At 46.9% G+C, this 19,389-nt stretch overlaps 5 protein-coding genes across 5 annotated transcripts; 2 read left to right on the top strand and 3 right to left on the bottom strand.

Moving 5' to 3' along the window:
- Positions 1–989: 989 nt before the first annotated feature.
- HMPREF1120_07989 (uncharacterized protein) lies at positions 990–4,141 on the top strand. Its single transcript, XM_009162227.1, has 2 exons — positions 990–1,629; positions 1,689–4,141. Exons 1-2 carry the CDS (start codon positions 1,072–1,074, stop codon positions 3,723–3,725), a joined length of 2,595 nt encoding a protein of 864 aa, XP_009160475.1. The 5' UTR covers positions 990–1,071; the 3' UTR covers positions 3,726–4,141.
- A 229-nt stretch (positions 4,142–4,370) lies between these two features.
- On the top strand, positions 4,371–6,615 carry HMPREF1120_07988 (protoporphyrinogen oxidase). Its single transcript, XM_009162226.1, has 2 exons — positions 4,371–4,818; positions 4,919–6,615. Exons 1-2 carry the CDS (start codon positions 4,501–4,503, stop codon positions 6,524–6,526), a joined length of 1,926 nt encoding a protein of 641 aa, XP_009160474.1. The 5' UTR covers positions 4,371–4,500; the 3' UTR covers positions 6,527–6,615.
- A 102-nt stretch (positions 6,616–6,717) lies between these two features.
- Positions 6,718–9,338, bottom strand: HMPREF1120_07987 (thiamine biosynthesis protein). Its single transcript, XM_009162225.1, has 5 exons — positions 9,042–9,338; positions 8,776–8,957; positions 8,529–8,611; positions 7,178–8,348; positions 6,718–7,100 (listed from the first exon to the last, which is right to left on the bottom strand). The coding sequence occupies exons 1-5, from the start codon at positions 9,092–9,094 to the stop codon at positions 6,964–6,966; spliced, it is 1,626 nt and encodes a 541-aa protein (XP_009160473.1). The 5' UTR covers positions 9,095–9,338; the 3' UTR covers positions 6,718–6,963.
- Positions 9,339–9,420: 82 nt separating this feature from the next.
- On the bottom strand, positions 9,421–12,331 carry HMPREF1120_07986 (ATP-dependent RNA helicase dbp2). The gene is made up of 5 exons (XM_009162224.1): positions 12,067–12,331; positions 10,823–11,940; positions 10,658–10,765; positions 10,047–10,175; positions 9,421–9,991 (listed from the first exon to the last, which is right to left on the bottom strand). The coding sequence occupies exons 1-5, from the start codon at positions 12,117–12,119 to the stop codon at positions 9,783–9,785; spliced, it is 1,617 nt and encodes a 538-aa protein (XP_009160472.1). The 5' UTR covers positions 12,120–12,331; the 3' UTR covers positions 9,421–9,782.
- A 297-nt stretch (positions 12,332–12,628) lies between these two features.
- HMPREF1120_07985 (uncharacterized protein) lies at positions 12,629–15,511 on the bottom strand. The gene has a single exon (XM_009162223.1). It carries the CDS (start codon positions 15,035–15,037, stop codon positions 12,812–12,814), a length of 2,226 nt encoding a protein of 741 aa, XP_009160471.1. The 5' UTR covers positions 15,038–15,511; the 3' UTR covers positions 12,629–12,811.
- Between the last annotated feature and the right edge of the window lie 3,878 nt (positions 15,512–19,389).

The raw sequence follows: 19,389 nt of genomic DNA, 5'->3' as shown, positions 1-19,389 counted from the left end.
TGACCGAAACACTCCCAACATATCCCTGCATACCCGGGCGGCGTGGTTGTCCGATTTTCAACAGCTACTCGACATGCATTGCGGACAGCTCACGCTTAGCGTCCGGAAATCGTCTCAGCATCGTCGGTCATGTGGCCGTGTATGAGTCTGTGGAACCCCGGACACGACGTACCTCTCGAGTTGTCCTGTAAAGGCATACCTTTCTGCATATCTGCCTCGGCCACGTTAGGAACCAGTGTTGATTGCCTCAAGTGAAAGAAAATCAGCTGTAAGATACTACACGGACTCGGTGGCGATATACGATGCCCGGAGCGCCATTCATGAACGAAGCTGTTCACGTTCGGGCAAAAGACTCGAGGAGTCCGCCGTACTCCGTTCGGCCTGAGGAATACAAAACAATGTTGGAATTTATTTTTAAGACCTACTTTAGTGATTTACCATTCTCAGACAGATTCCTTCGAGCGACATCAAATACTGCCGGTACTAGCATTTCTCTCCGGAGAGAAGACAATTCGTCAGCATAGAGCCGCGACCGTGAATACATGTAGTATCTGGATGTCCATTGCCCTTTTCCGGATAGATACAACGGCTTGCTGGAAAGATGCCTGAACCATAAGGCCCTGGTATTGAATATGTCCGCAGCGAGATTGGAGTTGACCAAGCATCCGCGCTCGACGCTCAGGCAGCTGAAGCTACATCAGGACCAGGTCCTTATCGCTGCTGGGAAGGGTATGTCAACCTCAAAACAATGCAAGAGGTCCTCACAGCCGAATAATGGCCGCGGATGGATGCAATTTATGTGCCATCTGAGCGCTGTATCCAGTGGCGTCGGCCTCGAAACTGACCGCTTATATAAGCGGAAGAACGTGACTATGGCAAATCAGATGAAACGGCCCCAGCCTCGGTAGACCTGCCTGATAGGAAAATTTCCTGTCTGCAGCGGCGAAAGTCGAGCGCGATAGCCGCATGTATGCCCTGTACTTTGGACATGTATCTTGAATTTCATGCCGTTCAAGTTCTTCCTTTTTCAGCCTTCATGCTCTTTTCTTTCCGTGATACTCACCCTTCCTGATGTTTTCCTGCTCTTTGTGTGTGCGTAGAGCATTACAATCGCTTGCTCCCTCCCCCTCCGCTTCTGCCACTCGCTTGACCGTTTCGTCGCTTCCGTCCATCGTCCTACCTACGACGAATATCTCGCGCAGTCATGCTACACTACAGTCGATACAGAAGGGCCACCACCGGCGCTCGCTTTACAAAGCGTTGCGTCAAAAGAAGGACGTAAGGGTTGGGAAATTATCCCGAGCAGGAAGTGTCCCGGCCAGGGCACGCCGAAGGGATGTCCTCGCACGAGAGGAAAACCGTGGTCGCCTCATTACCGACTCCACGGGCAGAAACCTGGACAGGGCGATGAGGCTGGAGGCGAAATACCTGGTCGACCCGCTTAAACTGGCTCAATCCGTGGTGGAGAAACTCAGAGATGACGACTTCGACGCTGCCATGAGCCTGGTCCGCGCCAGCGAGAAGTCCCGCGATGGCATGCCTGTGGACAACATCGTCAGTTGGAATCATATTATTGATTGGTTGATGAGCAAGGGGGAGCCGTCCATGGCATGGAAGGTCTATAATGAGGTAATGACAATGCGCCTGACTGGTCTCAGGGACGCAACTGACGAAGCCTGCCTGTACAGATGAAGAAGCGAGGCCACAAGCCTGACGCCCATACCTACACTATAATGCTCAAGGGATATCGAGAAAACATCAAGAAACCGAATGCTGTTAAGCAAGCCGTTGCCGTTTACGATTCTATTTTTGCTGCGAATTCCAATGTAACCCCTACAACGATCCACACGAACGCGGTCCTCAGCGTATGTGCTCGCGCCAATGACATCGATTCTCTCTGGCGCATTGCAGGAAGGCTGCCAGACAAAGGCCCGGGTGCGCCAGACCATATAACATTTACCACCATACTCCAGGCTATCAATGCAGAGGTTCGTGCGCGCGCGATAGAAATGGGAAGTCGGAACGGCCCAAGTTATGACCCACAGCCACTTTTCGAACAGGCGGTTTCTGACGCCCGGAAACTCTGGGTCGATATTACCGCACGATGGAGGAAGGGCGATCTCCAGCTCGATGAGGCTCTAGTGTGTGCAATGGGGAGACTGTTAATGCTCTCGACCGACCCGAAGGCCCATGAAGACATTCTCAACTTAGTCCAACAAACTATGAACATCTCAAAGAATCCTGATGCCTCCGAAGCTCCGGATTCTGACACTGTCGCGGAGGATAGTGACACGACCGCGGCTTCTGGCGAGCGCCAGGCCTCACCTGGATCGAGTCAATCATTGGCCAAGCCGGTTTCGTATCTTCCACAACGAGGCTCCGCTCCAACCTCTATATATGCGACTCCCGGCCGAAACACACTTTCGATGCTTCTAGAGACAACAACAGCACTACGCTACTTGCGACAAGGGAAATATTATTGGGATTTGCTAACATCTCCTGAAGGACCTTACAAGATTGTCCCTGACCATCAAAACATTATGACATACCTTCGGCTTTTGCGGGTGTCGCGTGCCAGTCAAGCGACTCTGGATGTCCTTCGCCAGCCACGGCCAAAGGAGATCCAGGACCGACTGATGGTTCGAGGCACATTTTTCATTGCCATGAGCACTTGTCTTCGCGACAAGAACAACCCCAACGTCTTTGAGATTGCCAATCGAATACTGGACTTGATGCAGGGTAATGCGGAAGCTGCAGATCAGACTCCATCTACCGAGGTCGAAGGCCAAAAGCTTAGGATGTCCCCGAAGGTTCTTACCAAATATCTGGAGCTAGCACTTGCTACGACAAACGGCTTGAATGGTGCTCGGTTGAACAAGACAAAAGATGGAGACCTGGATTTCGAACGTGATCCACGCAAGAATAACACCCTGAGAGCCCTGAGAAGACTTGCTCCTGACATGCTTAATGTCAAACGGTTATTGAAACTTCACATCACCGAACTTGAACAGCACGCCGCAGTCAAATCTCGAACTCCGACCGTTCAGAAGCTTCTCGCGAAGCGTGAACTTACCCACCTCAGGGTTAGTGAAACCATCGAGGAGCTCGTTGAGTTTCTACGCATCTTGATTAGAGCACACGACAAGATTCTCATGGTCAATGAACGTCTGGAGGACGACGGAATGGGCCCTTTGGATAAAGAGATTTTATCCGAATGCTGGTCGCAGAAACGGAAGTTGTCTGCCTTCATTAGCAAGATCAACAACGCACGAGGCATTCCTAACGAATCGCAACGAGTCCCGCACGAGCGCGAGCGTACACAGGGTCTTAGCGATCGGCCGACTTCAACAGAGGCGGTTGAGGAGGACGACGAGTTTGAGGATGAGCCAGGGGCTAGTCTTGATGCGGCTGTCCCGAATCAGAGGACCAAAACAATCAAAGAGATCAGAAAGGCGCAGAAAAAACAGGAGAAGACGCGAGAGGAAAGCCGGCTTTCCAGGAGACAGAAGAGAGAGCTTGAAAAGGAGGAGCGCATCAGGAAACAGTTCCCGCCCAGCATGCTCAAGCCTAAGCCGACCCAATCATCCAATGTCCACCAGCAGTCTCGGGGCAGAAACACTAGCTCTCTTTCGCGAGGATATAGCGGGTGGGGAGGCGAATTCGAGGCGCTGGCTCGTGAACAGGGACAGGGCGAGAAGACGGAGTTTGTCGATTTGCGGTCATGAACATGAGAGAAAGTCTTTTCTGGCTGTGCTGCAAGTGCTCGGCCTTTGCACGACTGGAACGACGGTCCGCGCTGGTGCCACACATCTGGCACGTGTGCCCGTTCAGTCCATTCTGATACGGCCCAGGAAATGGACCGACCAGGCTGCCTATGTTCATTCTTATCTTTTCGTTCTGTTCACCATGCATGGGGATGGCGCCTCACGGAGAGGGTGGATCGGTACTTTGGAGAGTTCTTTTTGCAATCTCAACATCTCTCGCGCTGCTGGCAGGGCGTGGACGTCCATGGAGTTTGTTTGGTCGTGACTGACACTATATGTTTGTAAGGAAAAAAGCAACGACCGAATATACCCCCAACTATGCTAAAGATACCCGATGGACACATGGATTCGCTACTCAATAATACACAGTATATCAGTGTAAGTGTCTACTTAGCCGTTTCTCCCTGCTGTTCGGGCACAGCCGCGTAAATCGTCTTACGGTCAGCATCTGGAAAAGGCGGTAGAGTCAGCTCGGTCTGTTAGGTGTAAGAGAGATGGCTCTCCTTGACCACAATAGTCTGTAATAGTTGGAAGACGGTTGTTGAATGCAGAGCCATAGCTAAGGATATTAGTTTTTCCAGCTCCGTTGGTTTCAAGACGTCCGATTCCTCCTCCAACACTCCACGCTACAACTACTGACCAAAAGTTCCAGTTCCTGCTAGTTACTTCAATCTGGACACCAGTACGTCAGCATTTGTCCCTATAGTCGACACCAGAGGCTATAGGGTCTCCCGCGATGAGACATGGAGCTATCCGGGTCTCACAGCTGCTGCGCCTGAAGCATGGACATGGACTTACTGGCAGGGCAAACCCGCGATTACTACTAGTACCCTCGAACGGCAAGGGGAGACATCCAAACGTCTACTCTCCCCTCTTCAGCCATGGACGCATGCACCAGTTATGCGCAGAATACAGCGCAAAGGCTGAAGAGCCGGCCGATGCGGTGACCGAGACCGCGACCCAACCGCCGCAGGCTGAGCCGGCAACGAGGCCAGCCCTCCCGGCTCGGCAGTGGTCGACGCCGCTTGCGAAGACCATTGCCCAGGCGATTGAGGTACGACCCAGTGCGCCCCTGTATACTTAGCTCGTTTCGCTCGAGTGAGATTTCATCTTTCGCAACGGAACGTGGAGCTAAGATATCTCGTTAACAATAGGTTACCGGACCGATATCCATCGCCTCATATATGCGCCAATGCCTAACGAATCCGGACGGCGGATACTATACGAGTAGTCAGCAGACGTCTGACGAGGACGCAGACCAGTTCGGCCGCGCAGGAGATTTCATCACGTCGCCTGAGATCTCACAAATCTTCGGCGAATTGGTGGGAATCTGGTTCATGACAGAATGGATGGCCCAAGGTCGACCGAGACAAGGAGTCCAGTTTATCGAGATGGGTCCCGGTCGAGGCACTTTGATGAGTGATATTTTGAGGACGGTGGGACAATTCAAAACTTTTGCACAGGCCGTCGAAGCCGTCTGGCTCGTCGAGGCTGGAGAGGGCCTGCGTCTGAAACAGAAAGACTTGCTCTGCGGCCCCGGTGCAGAGATGAAGGAAGTCCGAGACGATACTGGCAAGAATGTGTGGTGGGAGGCGACTAGCAAACAAGGCATTCCTGTTCGATGGGTGGAAGACATTGCTTTGTTACCGAGACCGAACCCGAAGCATCAGGACGGCAGTATGCCTTTCATCATTGCCCACGAGTTCTTTGATGCGCTTCCCATCCATGCTTTTGAGTCTGTGCAACCGAAACCGGAAGAAAGTCAACAAGAAGAGGCGAAAGCGCAGTTACTCAGAGAGGCCGGCCAGCAGCCTTTGCCTGCATCGAAGCCATCCTCGTCCGCTTCTACAGCGAGGAGCGAAAAGAACCTTCCTCAATGGCGAGAATTACTCGTGGCTCCTTCAACGCGGTCCGACAAATTTTCCATCCTGACTGCCGCCGAAATGGAGAGGGAAGACTCTCACAGAAAAAAAGAACCCGAGCCTGATTTCCAACTGACGCTCGCAAAGGCAAGCACGCCCAGCTCACTAGTGATACCCGCACGACCGCGCTATCGCGCCCTCAAGAACCAAGTAGGTTCCCGCATCGAAGTGTCGCCCGAGAGTTCACGCTACGTCCAGGAGTTTGCACGCCGTATCGGTGGGGACGTCAGCAGCAGCAGCAGCAACACCGCCTCATCATCATCAGCCACAGCCAACACGGTGACGAGCAGCGCTCGACAACCAGCAGCCGGAGCCGCCCTGATCATCGACTATGGCCCACTGGACACCGTCCCCGTCAACTCTCTCCGCGCGATTCGGAAACATAAAATCATTTCGCCGTTCGTCTATGCCGGCGATGCCGATATTAGTGCCGACGTCGACTTTGAGGCCCTGGCCGATGCCGCGTTGGAAGCTAGTCCCGGCGTCGAAGTCCATGGACCTGTTGAGCAGGGCGCATGGCTGACTCAGCTTGGTATTAAGGAGCGTGCGGACCGGCTGTTGCGAGAATTGCGGAAGAAAAAGCATATGTCAACGCCGTCAGGACAAGCATCGCTACAGCAAGGAGATCGGCCGTCTGGGTCTTCAGACGCCGCAGCCGCCGTAGGAGACAAGGAAGAGGAAGAATTAGACCGAAAAATCCGTGAATTCGACATGGGCTGGAGACGACTCGTCGAGGGCGGGCCCAAGGGCATGGGCAAGGCGTATAAAGTCATGGCCATCCTTCCTGAAAACGGAGGACAAAGGAGGCCCGTGGGGTTCGGAGGAGGCGTCGTCGGATGAGTGAAGCAACTCAATCGCAACGCTTGATGTAGATGTAACAGGACTGGGAGCTGCCAAACGTGTAATACAAACTTGACTTTTCCTCATTGTTTTGGTTTTCGTATTGTATTGACGTCTTCTGCCGTTGTTTACCCGCTCAGTACCTAAGTATCCTTCAGAGTTCTTATCGTTTTCGACGACTCGTCTCGGAGCTCGACATTACATGCCACTGGTGGCATCCTAGGTAAGGTCGACCAGACCTAATTACAGTGACGATTAATTGCATGGCTTGGCCCGGTCATTTCTCGACCATCCTACGGTAGTTATGTATATACTGCAATGTATCATGAGAGTTGTTTTTCAATCAGTCAGGCTTTTCTATATATCTTCAATCTCCATATTCAATCCAGCACATGGGCTTCCGTGTTTTTACTTTTCTTTGGGGGTACTTTTGGCATCTAATCCTCCTCCTCCGGATCAAGATGAGCATCAAAGTCCCAGAAGCGGACTTCCATCTCCGTAGCCCGAGCAAAGATGTTGACGAGCTCCTCGACCCGTTGGGGTGATTGTTTGACGATATGTGTTTCGATGAGATCTGAACAAACAATACATCAGTAAACATTCCCAACATAAACATTCACACCACACCATCAACTTTTTGGTCTTTCTCACCTTTTCCAACACGCACAGCCTCCTGATAATCGTCCGCGACATAATTCTCCACCCATCTCCAATACCTATTTCCCTGATCCGTCGTTTTGCGTTCCTTATCACCAACAAGTCTCTTCGCCGTCTCGCCATAGCCAATAAGACACGGCGCCAGGGCCATCTGCAGCGCAAGCCAATCCTCAGTATTCCCCACGTCCAACACATACCGCGAATACGCGACACAAGCAAGCGACTCTTTGCGGTTGGGATGTTCAAGGTCCTGCTTTGAAATGCCAAATTCGGCACAATAGCCCAAGTGAAGGGCCATTTCGCGCTCAATGTGCAGGATGATATGGGCCGAGGCAGAAATGTCCGCCATGTTGCGCGACTTGTAGCCTGCCAGAGCGTTTGTGCGTGCAAAGTGTGTGAGGTACAAGTAGTCTTGCACTAGGTAGTTTTTGAATAAGGTTTCCGAGAGCGTGCCACGCGCTAGTTGGGTGACGAAGTCGTGGTGGGTGTATTTTTGCCATGAGGGCGCGACTCGGGGGTGATTGAGCAAGTATTCGATGAAATGGCCGCGGGAAAAGGGTTGGATTTGTATGTTGTGGAAGTGGTTGATGGGGCCGGAGCCGTGGCCCAGGTCTGGCTGGGAGGTTTTGATGCCGGTTGTTACGTAGTAGACCGCCAGACGGACGGCGATGGGTAGGAGATCGAGATCAGATGACAGCTGTTGTTGCTGTTGTTGCTGGGATTTTATCTGTTTGTGTTGTTGTTTTCGTTTCATCTGTGCCAGGTTGCCGGCGATGGCAGAGGCCAACGAACAGCCTGTGCCGTGTGTGTTCTTGGATTGCAGAAACTGTGACTCGATCAGAGTGTAGTTGTGGCCGTCGTATAGGACGTCAACGGTGACTGCCCTATCATCGTCGTTGGTCGCTTTGATATACTCGCGCGTTAGTGGCATGTGTCCTCCCTTTAGGAGAACTGCACGCGGTCCTAGCTGATGAACCATCTTAGCGAGGGTTTTCAAGTCTTCTAGACTCGATGGGGACTTGTACTGCACGTCTGCGTCGCGGAGTAGGAGCGTCGCCTCGGGGATGTTAGGCGTTAACAGCGTCGTCATTGGAAGCAGTCTTTCGCGCAGGTTGCGCACCGCATCGCCTGGTAGGAGCTGGGCGCCGCTTGTGGCTACCATGACCTAGAACCAGTACACTTGTCAATTCAACAAGAACAAGGGACTACGTGGGAGCCTGCTTGTGGAGCAAACGATATATGGAGCTGGCCTCCGATATTGTTGAAAGGACTCGGAATGGATGGATGGCCAACATCATAACAACAAGAATCATTCAAAAAGGCAAGGATAGGACAACAAACATACCGGATCCAGAACAATCGTCGACACTTGATGTTTCTCGAGCGAATCGGCTACGACCCTGATGGTCTCGGCTGATGCCAGCATGCCTGCAAAAAAAGATCCAAACAAGGTCCAACATCAACATGGATCCCAATGCCAACAACGTCACAATTGCATGGCTGATGGATGAATGCCCGAGGCCGGTCTCAACCCAACCAAACCCGCCGGCAGCTACTAAATCCATCAAAAGGCAGCAGCAGAAAGAACTCACCAATCTTGACCGCATCACAGGGAATATCAGTTAAACACGCATGGATTTGTTTTCCCACAAACGTCGGCGGCGTGATGTGCACATTGTCCACTCCGAGAGTGTTTTGGGCAGTCAACGCCGTGGTGGCCGTCATGGCATGGCAGCCATGAGCGGTGAGGACCTTTTGGTCTGCTTCAAGACCTCTGTCACATGGCTTCTAGTCAGTATCGAAGATGAGAAGATTGCCTCAACTGGGCGGAATAATTTAGCTGATTGATGGGACTCACGCTCCGCCTGAACTGTCGGAGCCCGCAATGACCAAGACCGTTGGGATGGCCATGGTGATGACTGACGACGCAGTCACTGATGCAGAGTCGCCAATGGGTTCGGTTCAGCTGATCGGATTTGTATATCACGAGCTACTGGTACCAGGATGAGAGCAAGAGAAGCACACTGCAGCGGGGAGATGAACACGAACAAGAAGAGGCTGCCATGCCGCCCCAGATCCGGTCGTCGTCGGTTCAAGGCCAATCGGACTACACCGTGTCATGTCTCCACCAACCATGGCAGAACCTGAAGTTACCATCCGATCAACTTGAATCAATATATGCCTAATTACTCACTTCGACTCCAATACATTGAAACGAATTAAACATCTGTAACTGCTCTCGCCTTTACACACATCATGGGTATTGTCTATTTCTAATATCTTGACAATGCGGTACGCTAAGATGATCCCTCAAAAGTCTTCCTCTGATGGGAACATCAAATATCAGTCCTGCCAGCTTTCTCCCAGCTGTACACGATCGACCCATGGGCCCTTTTGCCCGATTCCCTGGGAGACAAAGCACGCAGATCCAGCCCCATAAACACATTCTGTCTGCCTTCCAGATGCACCATAACGCCTAAAATCCCGGGAACGCAGCCCACGGTACAGGTCTATCGAGGTTCGGGTTGTAAAGCACGTGCGTGACGAAACTTGCAAAGAAAAATCGAATCACTCGTCCAAACCGGAAATGCTCAAACGTTTACCAACGGCTGCGGCCAAGAGGAGCGGCATTGGAGGAGGTGAAGCCACCGCCGCCGCCACCACGACCGCCACGATAGCCGCCACGGCCACCGTAGCCACGGCCACCACCGCCGCCGCCAGAGTAACGGGCCATCTCGGCAAGACGAGGGTCAATGTTCTGCTTGGACTCCTGCAAGATATGAAGTAGGTCACGTGCTTGTTTGGCATCTGTTGTTGCATGTTAGAATCACATTGAACCACCGTTGACAGAGGGTAAACTCACTTTCAGTGGTGAAGAGGGTGATGGCTGTACCCTTCCGCCCAGCACGACCTGTTCTACCAATGCGGTGAACATAGTCCTCGGAGTTGTTGGGGTAGTCATAGTTGAAAACGTGAGTGATATCTCGGACATCTTGAAGGATAGGTTAGCAACACTGCCAATGGCAATTCTTACGAGGAGCGTCGGGGACCATATGTGGTCGTGTGAGCCGGAGATGCAGAGCACTCTCTCTTTGAAACTCGGAGCATTATCCGTTTGATGGCCAATGTCCATGTCCGGGGATTCGGCAATCGTCTACGGTCCTTGCGAAAAAGGAGATCCTGGTTTTGCAGCTTGATTTGGTCAAGATGAGTGGTCCCGCCACCTACTTCTCACGGAAGCAGGAGCGGAAGTCAAGATGCTGGATCCTGGCAAACTGCAAAAGCAAAAGATCCAAGATTTCCTGGAACAAGGACCTAGGAGAACATAGAGCCTGGACAAGTTACGCAAACTGTCGGCGCGTAACGAGCGAAGAGAGCGCGCACCATATCACACGACGGCAATGGGAGATATGCCGTAAAAACAGCACACATAAGTGAAAGGAGAGGGGGGAGGGGGCTTTTTCTTGTTCATACCGATACCACGGGATGCAACATCCGTAGCAACCATGACTGGACTCTTGCCAGTCTTGAATTCGTTCAAAACCCAGTCACGCTCGTTTTGCTGCTTGTCGCCATGGATTGCTGTTCACATTGTTAGCACTCAGTGATGTTGCTTGACGGAGTACGGGTGTTGCTTACAGAGCGCGGGCCAACCATCCTGACGCAGGAATCGGGTGATTTCGTCGGCAACACGTTTGGTGCCAGTGAAGATGAGAATCTTGTTGTTGCGGTCTTCCATGATTTGCTCGAGATGCTTCACCATACGGTCTCTCTTCTCGAATTCAGAAACGACTTCGACAATTTGAGTGATACGGTGGTTGGCAGACAGATCCATGGAGCCAATGTTGACCTGGATGAAGTCGTTGAGGAAGTCGGAAGCCAACTGGCGAACTTCTTTCGGCCAAGTTGCAGACCACATGCAAGTCTGTCGATCAGGACGAATCTGACCGATAATCTTGCGAATCTGAGGTTCGAAACCCATGTCAAGCATACGATCTGCCTCATCCAGAACAAGGTAAGTCACACGACGCAGGTTAGTCTTGCCGGATTCGAGCATGTCAATGAGACGACCTGGGGTCGCAATGCACACTTCCACGCCTCTAGCGAGGTCACGGATCTGGCCACCCTTGGGGACACCACCATAGACACAGGTGTTTCGGATACGAGAAGATTTTCCAAACTTGGTCATCTCTTGTTGAATCTGGACGGCGAGTTCTCGAGTTGGTGCAAGGACAAGGACGATTGGGCCATCACCAGGTGCGAGGAGCGGTTGGGCATTAATGTGAACAATGGCAGGGAGACAGTATGTAAGAGTCTTTCCCGAACCAGTTTCAGCAATACCAACCACATCACGACCGGAAAGCGCCATAGGCCAGCCCTGGGATTGAATGGCAGTGGGGTGAGTGAAGCCTTGAGCCTTGACTTCGTTCATGACATAAGAAGGAAATCCAGCCTCGTCGAAGGTCTCAACCGGCCGGGGAACATTGCGGCCTTGAACAGTGATTTCGTGTTTTCTGCGGAACTCGTCGACATCTCGTTGCGACCGCGCTGTGACGGCAGGATCCTCCTTGTAGAATGACTTTTCAAACTTGGGCAAGGCTGCAAGATCCCAGTGTTGTGTCTTCAAACCAGCGCCCAAGTTTGACATTTTATCGCCGCCACCACCACCGGAGTATCCGTTGGATCCGCCATAGCCGCCGTTAGAGTAGCCGCCGCCGTTGGAGTAACCGTTAGAGTAGCTGTGGCCACCGCCATAACTGTCAAGATTGTTAGTAATGGTGTTGGGACAGAATGCGTCAGCCTGTGCTGAAATGTAGGCGGGATCAACCCCGGCACTACACCAGCAAGACGAACTCCACAACGGGAGATTCGAATGTACGTACCCGTTGGAGTGACCGCCGTCTCTGGACGAACCGTAACCACCACCGTAAGACATGATGAAAGTCGAGATGTACTTTTTCGGGGAGTGGGTGTATGACAGGGAAAATCGGAGACAGAAGAGAGCACCAGGAAGTAGGCGCAAACAAGTCTAGAGAGAAATTGGATGCAGGAAAGGAAAAAGGTGAATATGAAAGCAAGCGAAGATGAAGAAGTGAGGTTTGAAGGGGTTGTTATGTAGTAGCGGGAAGGGGCGAAGATGAAATTTTGGAACAAGGCAAAGAAAGAGGCAGCCGCAGGCACTAGCGATAAGCGCTCTCCACAAGTGGAAACTCTGCCGCGCAGGGTTTTCTCTAGTCTTGGCAAAGCTTGGGCTAGAACAAGATCACGTGAGCTGCTGACACACTCTTGCCACGTGACTCTGAATAAGCGCGATTACGTAAGCGAAGTGCTGGACCGTCAACCAGGACCGTCTTCATCTTGTCCATGTCATGGTTCTTCACGAAGTGACAATTTATGAGAGGATTCGTATGCAGAGGGCGCAAAAAAACCATAACAAAACCGAGGTGGTCTGGAGACTTCCTGGGGCACTGTGGCATAACCACTGACAGTTAGATGACAACTGTATATTAGGTCTTGCTACTCCATCTACGAGAGTGATCGAACTAGAACAGATTACTCCCTGCGGAGCAAGAGTGAAGTCCATATTTCGTGACCGAAGATTACTCGACTTCTGTTCATAGTTGCGTATTACTGCAACTGTGGAAACCCGCCCATGCCCCAAATATCGGGCATATCGAAATCAAACAGTGTGTCGGAAAAGACGTTAAAATCGTCTCGAAGGGCCCCAAAGGGATCGATTTCGGGCAGCCCCTGTGTGATAGGAGTCTGGCCACTCATACCAACCAGAGTGTTGGCGGTACTCATCGCTGTATCCTCTTCCCCCTTCCTGCCGAAACCAGGCGGAAGCGATTGTTGTTTCATCATGTACTGGTGTAGCGTGGCCACGCGATCCGCGGTTTGTTGTGCAAGGTCTTCTATTGATCTGCCTGGTATCAATTTGGACCGAACTAACGCCAGTGCGCTAGATGTGAGCCAGTATGAGTGAAAGCCTTGCCCGAGATGTCGGATGCGGTTCTCCATGATGTCAACTGCTTGTTCAACGAGGGACATCAATGTGGGCTTATCTTGCAGCATATCATCTTTCGCCGTCCCAGTGACAGCAATGTCGTGGCATATCGCCAGACTTGCTCGAAAGAGATCGCTCCGGAGACCCTCGAAAGTCAATGCACTGCTGGGTGCCATGTCTGTGTACGTTTTCAAGGTCGTCAACGCTACACTGCGGCGGGCAAGGCGCGAATAAAAATGCTTGGTTTGCCCTTCAGCCTGTGCGGCAAATGGTTGATGAATCAGTAGGAGATACTCATAGAGCACCATCTCGGAAAGATCGCGCGACATTGCCTGGGCTGCCGTGTCTGTCCATTTTGGCAAAGCGTCGAGGATCTGCCGTATTTTCTGATCAAGGTCAATCACAGAGTCGCTTTCGAGACAGCCTCGAATGCTGTTCATCCTGGAAATAATTTCCAGCCTTAGGGGCAAGTGCTGTTGGGCTAAATAAAGGAATGAGGTTCTTGTAAACGTCGTGATGGGCCGAGCAGGAGGAAGCCTTTCCATGTCAGGGTCCAAGTCCTCATCATGGATGTTCGATGGTGGCAGACAGTCCCAGTCAAAAGGGCCCAGGCTGGCAGTCATGCCACGGTCTAGCGTGGCTTGCACTTCCAGTTCCAGGATGGTGAACCATAATCTTCTGCGCATCTCTTGATCAAAGACAGAGACATTTGTATTCAGATATGATGGCTCCCGGTGCAGGCCGATAGCCATGGCCATTCTTAACAAATGCCCAGCCACAGTCCACTCGCGTTTCACTTTTACGCAATTCATCTTCTTTGCAATGACAATGAGGACTTGAACCTGGAAAACTTCGAGTGTCATATGTTTTTGGCTCTGCAGATCGAGCCAGGTCTCGCATACTTCGATCCATTTGATGGCTCTGTCTCTGCCGACCGAGCTAGGGCCCATAAATGCTGCGGGTTCGTCAGGGACGACGCAATTGACGCAAGCACAGACAAGAAGGAGCTGGACCAGGAATGCCTCCGTAGCCTCTGAAGATGACCCCCAGTATGCCTTGTACTTTTGGAAAAAACTTGGGGCATGTAGCACACGGTATGTCGTCTCTATGGTTTTGAAATATTCTTGAACACGGGCATCGGTCTTTGGCCGATCGGGAATCAATGATACCAGTGTCTGAGGGTCGGGCAAAACCAAACTGGGCCTGGCCTCGCGTCGTTGCCGTTTGAACTCTTCCCTTGCCTTTTGTAAGGTAGGCAATCGTTGCAAGATATCCTTGACAAAGCGGCTAAGTTCCTCGAACTGCAGAAGAAGGCTGCCAGCATGGCTTGGGCCAAAATATTGAGTTTTCAGGCCTTTCCCTCGGAGAAGGGCCCAGTATTGTCCCTGCAAACTGTTTTTGTCTGTGGCCGCCTCAGGGGCAACTGCCCGTTTCACGCCAAACAGAGCATCTGTAGATAATGGCCGTGATCCTGAGGCCATAAAATATGTCGAGGGATTAGAAGTCCTATGACGGTCTTCACGGGAAGTCCTAGCAGTGCTTCGAGGAGCCGGGGCTGCTGGGCTGGTATTGCGGTACGGCCGGGCGTTCTCGTGCTGTTTTGAGCGCACATGCCATTCGTTTGCCTCTTCCGTCCAAGAGTTTGCCGACCCTTCTCGGGCAACGTGCGGACTTTCTTCAGAAGGAGTGGGGAGAGTAGTATTGGATTGGGAGGTATAAGGAACATAGTCACATGTAACGCCACTTTTCTGACAGCGGACACAGGTAGGGAATGTCCGGTCACATTTGACCTTGCGCCGACGGCAAGCAACGCAGGATAAGGCAAGGCGACGGCGCTTCTGCCCCATGGCTCAAGGAGGTATAAGCCAGAGGTAGCCGTTGCTGTTGTGGCGGAAGTCCAGATATAGGAACTGAAAAGGTTCAACACCCTCTACCCTGGGATTGGATAGACTGTAGAGATACTCCCAAGCTTTGATCACCTGCCTCCGCCAAAGGAGTACCTGTCAACTTCCGCAGTGATATAGAAGAGCCCGAAATTTAGTAGGGCTTCCCGTAAGGTGCCTGAGGAGTATGGCCAGGGAATTGAGTCGTTCATTCCATATATTGTGTCTTTGTCCACCCGGCTTGAGATGAACAGGCTGAATCGTTGAAGTTGTGAGGTGTTGTCATGCAGAGCCAGCGGCACTACTCAGCTCTAGCAAACAATATTTCGTCACTTACAGACCAGAGAGCGCAGAGACATGTGAGATCGGTAGCAGTGTAATAAAGCTGTAAGCATCCCGCGTCGTAAGCTGACAAGGCTTGGATGAGTAAGATGCATGGACTATTGCGGTCAAGCGATATGACCGAGCTGACGACCGAGACCGAGCTGCATATTGCTGCCTAGCATGCTTCTCACGTGACGACTACAAGCGAGGTCACGGGAACAAGATTGTGACAAAATGGGCACCCTACGTGCCAAGCATTGTAAAGACGTCGAGGACCGTCTTTCGGTCTCGACTAGCGTCGTACGCTATCGTATAACCCCTAGAAAGTATATAGTCTAACGAGACCCTAGGCCCCGTTAAAATAGAATAAATTCTCCGAAAAATTATATTTAGTAGCGACGACGAGATAGTTCTCTACTTTAAACTAGAGTTCGTAAGAACTTCTATATTCTCTCGAGAAGAAGAGAAGCGTAGTCGATCGTCGAGAAAATCGATACTTTTCTATACGAAGTCGATTAAAGATAAACGAAATCGCCTTAATATATAGTAAAACTAACTAATAAGAAAATTTTCTAGCTCGAAGCTTATCTTTTACGCTCGACGAATCTCTTCTAGTTTCGTAGCGAAGACTTACGAAAATTATACTCTTAAAACGACGAGTAACGATAAAAATTTCTTATCGAGAAAGATAAATTATAGTAGTAAATAGTAACTTCTTTCTCTCGAAAATTTTAGTCTTGCTATTCTTAGATACTCTTAACTATAAACGATAACTAGCGATATAACTAAGATATAATAATAACGACTACTTTAACGTTCTTAATTACGTTCTATTAGTCTAGATAATATAAACGATAATATTATTAAAGAACTTAATATATCGATAAAGAAAGAAATATTATTACTAGAACGAACTCTTTATTAGAACTCTATCTAAACTATACTAGTAGAAACTAGATAATTATCTAGATCTATCTAGATTTATCTATACTATTATAGACGATAGAAAATAATAGATTAATTAAAGAAAGACGTATAATAAGATCTCTCGAGAGATAGAGTACTATTTAGCTAGAGACGATTTCGAATATCGAGAGCTAGTTATAAAGCGCTCTCGCTAAATAAGATAAAAGTTTTTATAAAGAATATATTCTTCTTAAGATTACTTATCTTTCTTTTATTATATATTATCTTCTACTCGTTTTTTACTTATATTTCGTAAACTACGTTTAAAAGCTCTTTTATACTAAATATCGTATAAATATTCTCTTAACTCTAGTAATAGTAGTATTAAAAATCGATATCTTTATAGAAGAAGCTAATCTATAGAAGATATATAGACTTCTAGAAGAGAATTGCTTTAAAAATCTAGAAAGAACTATAGCGGCTCTCGCCGACTATCTATAATACTATAGAATCTTCGAAATCTTTACTTTAATATTTATAGACGGTCTATTAAGAATTATCCTCTTATCTATAGACTAGATAAATATATCTAGATCTTTATCTAGATAGTAGTATCTATTATTAGATCTATTTTAAGATATTAGCGGAATAAAACTCGAAAAGCTTCTAAAATATAAGAGTTATTAAAATAACGACGCGATACGAGTTTAGCTAATCTATATTAAAAGGTAGTTAGATACGAAAAAAGTCGTTAATAAATATTTTTTAACGAGTCGCGAACGTATTACTCTAGTAATTTTCTATTTTAAAGATAATATCTTAATATAATAAAATTTTATATACTAAGATATAAAATATAGTCTCGAAACCGATCTACTTCTAACTAACTAGAAGATATAGAAGAAAGTATTCTAGACGATATTTAGCGACGTTAGGATATAGAAGTAATATCGAGATAAGTTCGACTCTCTTAAGTAAATAGAAATAGTATAAGAATTTCGATAGAAGATCGAAACTCTTTAGCTATATCTCGACTCTTACTTTAGCGATATCGAATATCTACTTATTTCTAAACGAAAGCTTAGAATAATTATTCGAAATCGAATAGAACTTCTTCTAAATACTATACTTCTTTAAAATTATAGAAATTACGCTCTTTTTATAAATAAAAGCGAAAGAGAGATATAAGCTAACGTATATAGAATAGTCTCTTTTCGAGATCGCTTAAGAAGATTTTTCTTAAGAAAATCTTCTTAATCTCCTTAGACTATCTAACTAGATTATAAGAACGCTAATAGTAATATCGAGATAGCCCTTAATAGTCTTTAACTAGAATTCTTCTTATTTACTAAGACTAAAATCTTATATAGTCGTAGAAATAGATATAGATTTTTAAGTAGCTTTCGTTAGAAGTATTAAGACGATAGTCTTTACTTCGATTATAAAGAAGCCGACTATTAAAAAAAAGATTACTCTAATCTAAAGAAGTCTATAAGATAAGACTATTAGAGAAAAGAGAAGAGTCGCTAGATAATAGAATATTTAGCGATAATAAAGAAGTTATAGACTCTTTAAAGACTATCGATATAAGTCTATTAGATCCTAATCTCTCTTTCGATAATCTAATAAATATTACTATTAATACGATCGAAGTCTTTAATTATAACTTAAACTATATCTAGAGATATAATATCGCTAGTAAATTACTAGAATAGTATAGTAATTCTTATTTTATTACGGTTCTTCTTAATACGAGCTCTAATATCTTCTATATCTTAAGAAGAGTTACTAAGCGACTAGATAAGAACTATAAAATTATTTAGAGATTATCTCTTCGAATATATCTTATTAATAGCGAAATAACTCTCTTTAATTAAGCTATTATAATAAGTCTAACTATTAATAACTTTTGAGCTTAAACGATACTCTATATCTTAGATTAGGACGCGTATAATATTATTCTTAGACTTAACTAGCTAAAGAAGTATAGCGCTTTCTAGAATTTTAGTTACTTATATATAACGATATATAATAGAACTAGAAAATTAACTTTAATATCTCTTTAACTCTTTTAAATTATTAACTATAAAGATATTAAAGAGATCGAATTAAATCTACTTAGCTTCTAAAAGACTTAGAAGACGATTTCTAAACTATCGATATTTAACTAGACTTCTATTTTATATCTTATACGAGAATAGAGTTCTAGCGATAAAGTAATCTCTTTAATATCTAGAACTAAGAATAGGCGTTTTAGGCGTATTCTTAAAAGATTTAAAATAGTATTTCGAGAAGAACTATCTATTAAGTTTCTAATAAAGTAGAACGTTAAGTATAAAATCGATATAGACGATATTAAGTTTATTAACTTACTCTACTACTCTTTATTAAAAGAATATTAAGATAAATAAGATTAATAAATTTATACTTTACTAGAATAGAGTCTAATTCGACTCTTAAAGAGTCTATAGAGTTTCTCTATACTCTTTATATCTAAATCTAAAGATAAATAGCGAATATATATTAACTATTATCTTCTTAATAATATTATCGTTAAGAATATCTACTTTTTACTTCGAATCTAGAATTATCTTAATACTATCGAAGTCGCTTAATAGCTCTCGAAGATTAATCTTATCTAAGAATACTACTAAATCTAGATAAGAAAGATATTTATTAAAAAGACCGCCTTTAATATATAGTTTAATAAGTATAAGTTCTTAACTATATTATTTAGACTTACTAATATCTCTTCGATATTTTAGAGAATTATAAATAATATCTTATAAGAATTTATTAGTAAGTTCGTAATTATCTACTTAGATAATATCGTTATCTACTTATAGACTAAAGAAGAATACGAATACTATCTTAAATAGATATTTAAGATACTATATAACTATAAACTATATATAAAGTCGTCGAAGTATATTATTAGTATCTAATAGCTTAAATTCTATAGATATATAGTAGATAATAGAGAGTATTAATCTATATCTATAAAGATATAAGCTATTCTCGAATAGTCTTAGTCTCGAAATATATATAAAGTATATTAGTTTTTAGATTTAGCTTTCTACTATTAA

Source organism: Exophiala dermatitidis (assembly GCF_000230625.1).
Source record: "Exophiala dermatitidis NIH/UT8656 unplaced genomic scaffold supercont1.7, whole genome shotgun sequence".
Taxonomy (NCBI): domain Eukaryota; kingdom Fungi; phylum Ascomycota; class Eurotiomycetes; order Chaetothyriales; family Herpotrichiellaceae; genus Exophiala; species Exophiala dermatitidis.
The sequence above is the reverse complement of the archived record's forward strand: the minus strand, read 5'-3'. Positions and strand labels throughout refer to the sequence as shown.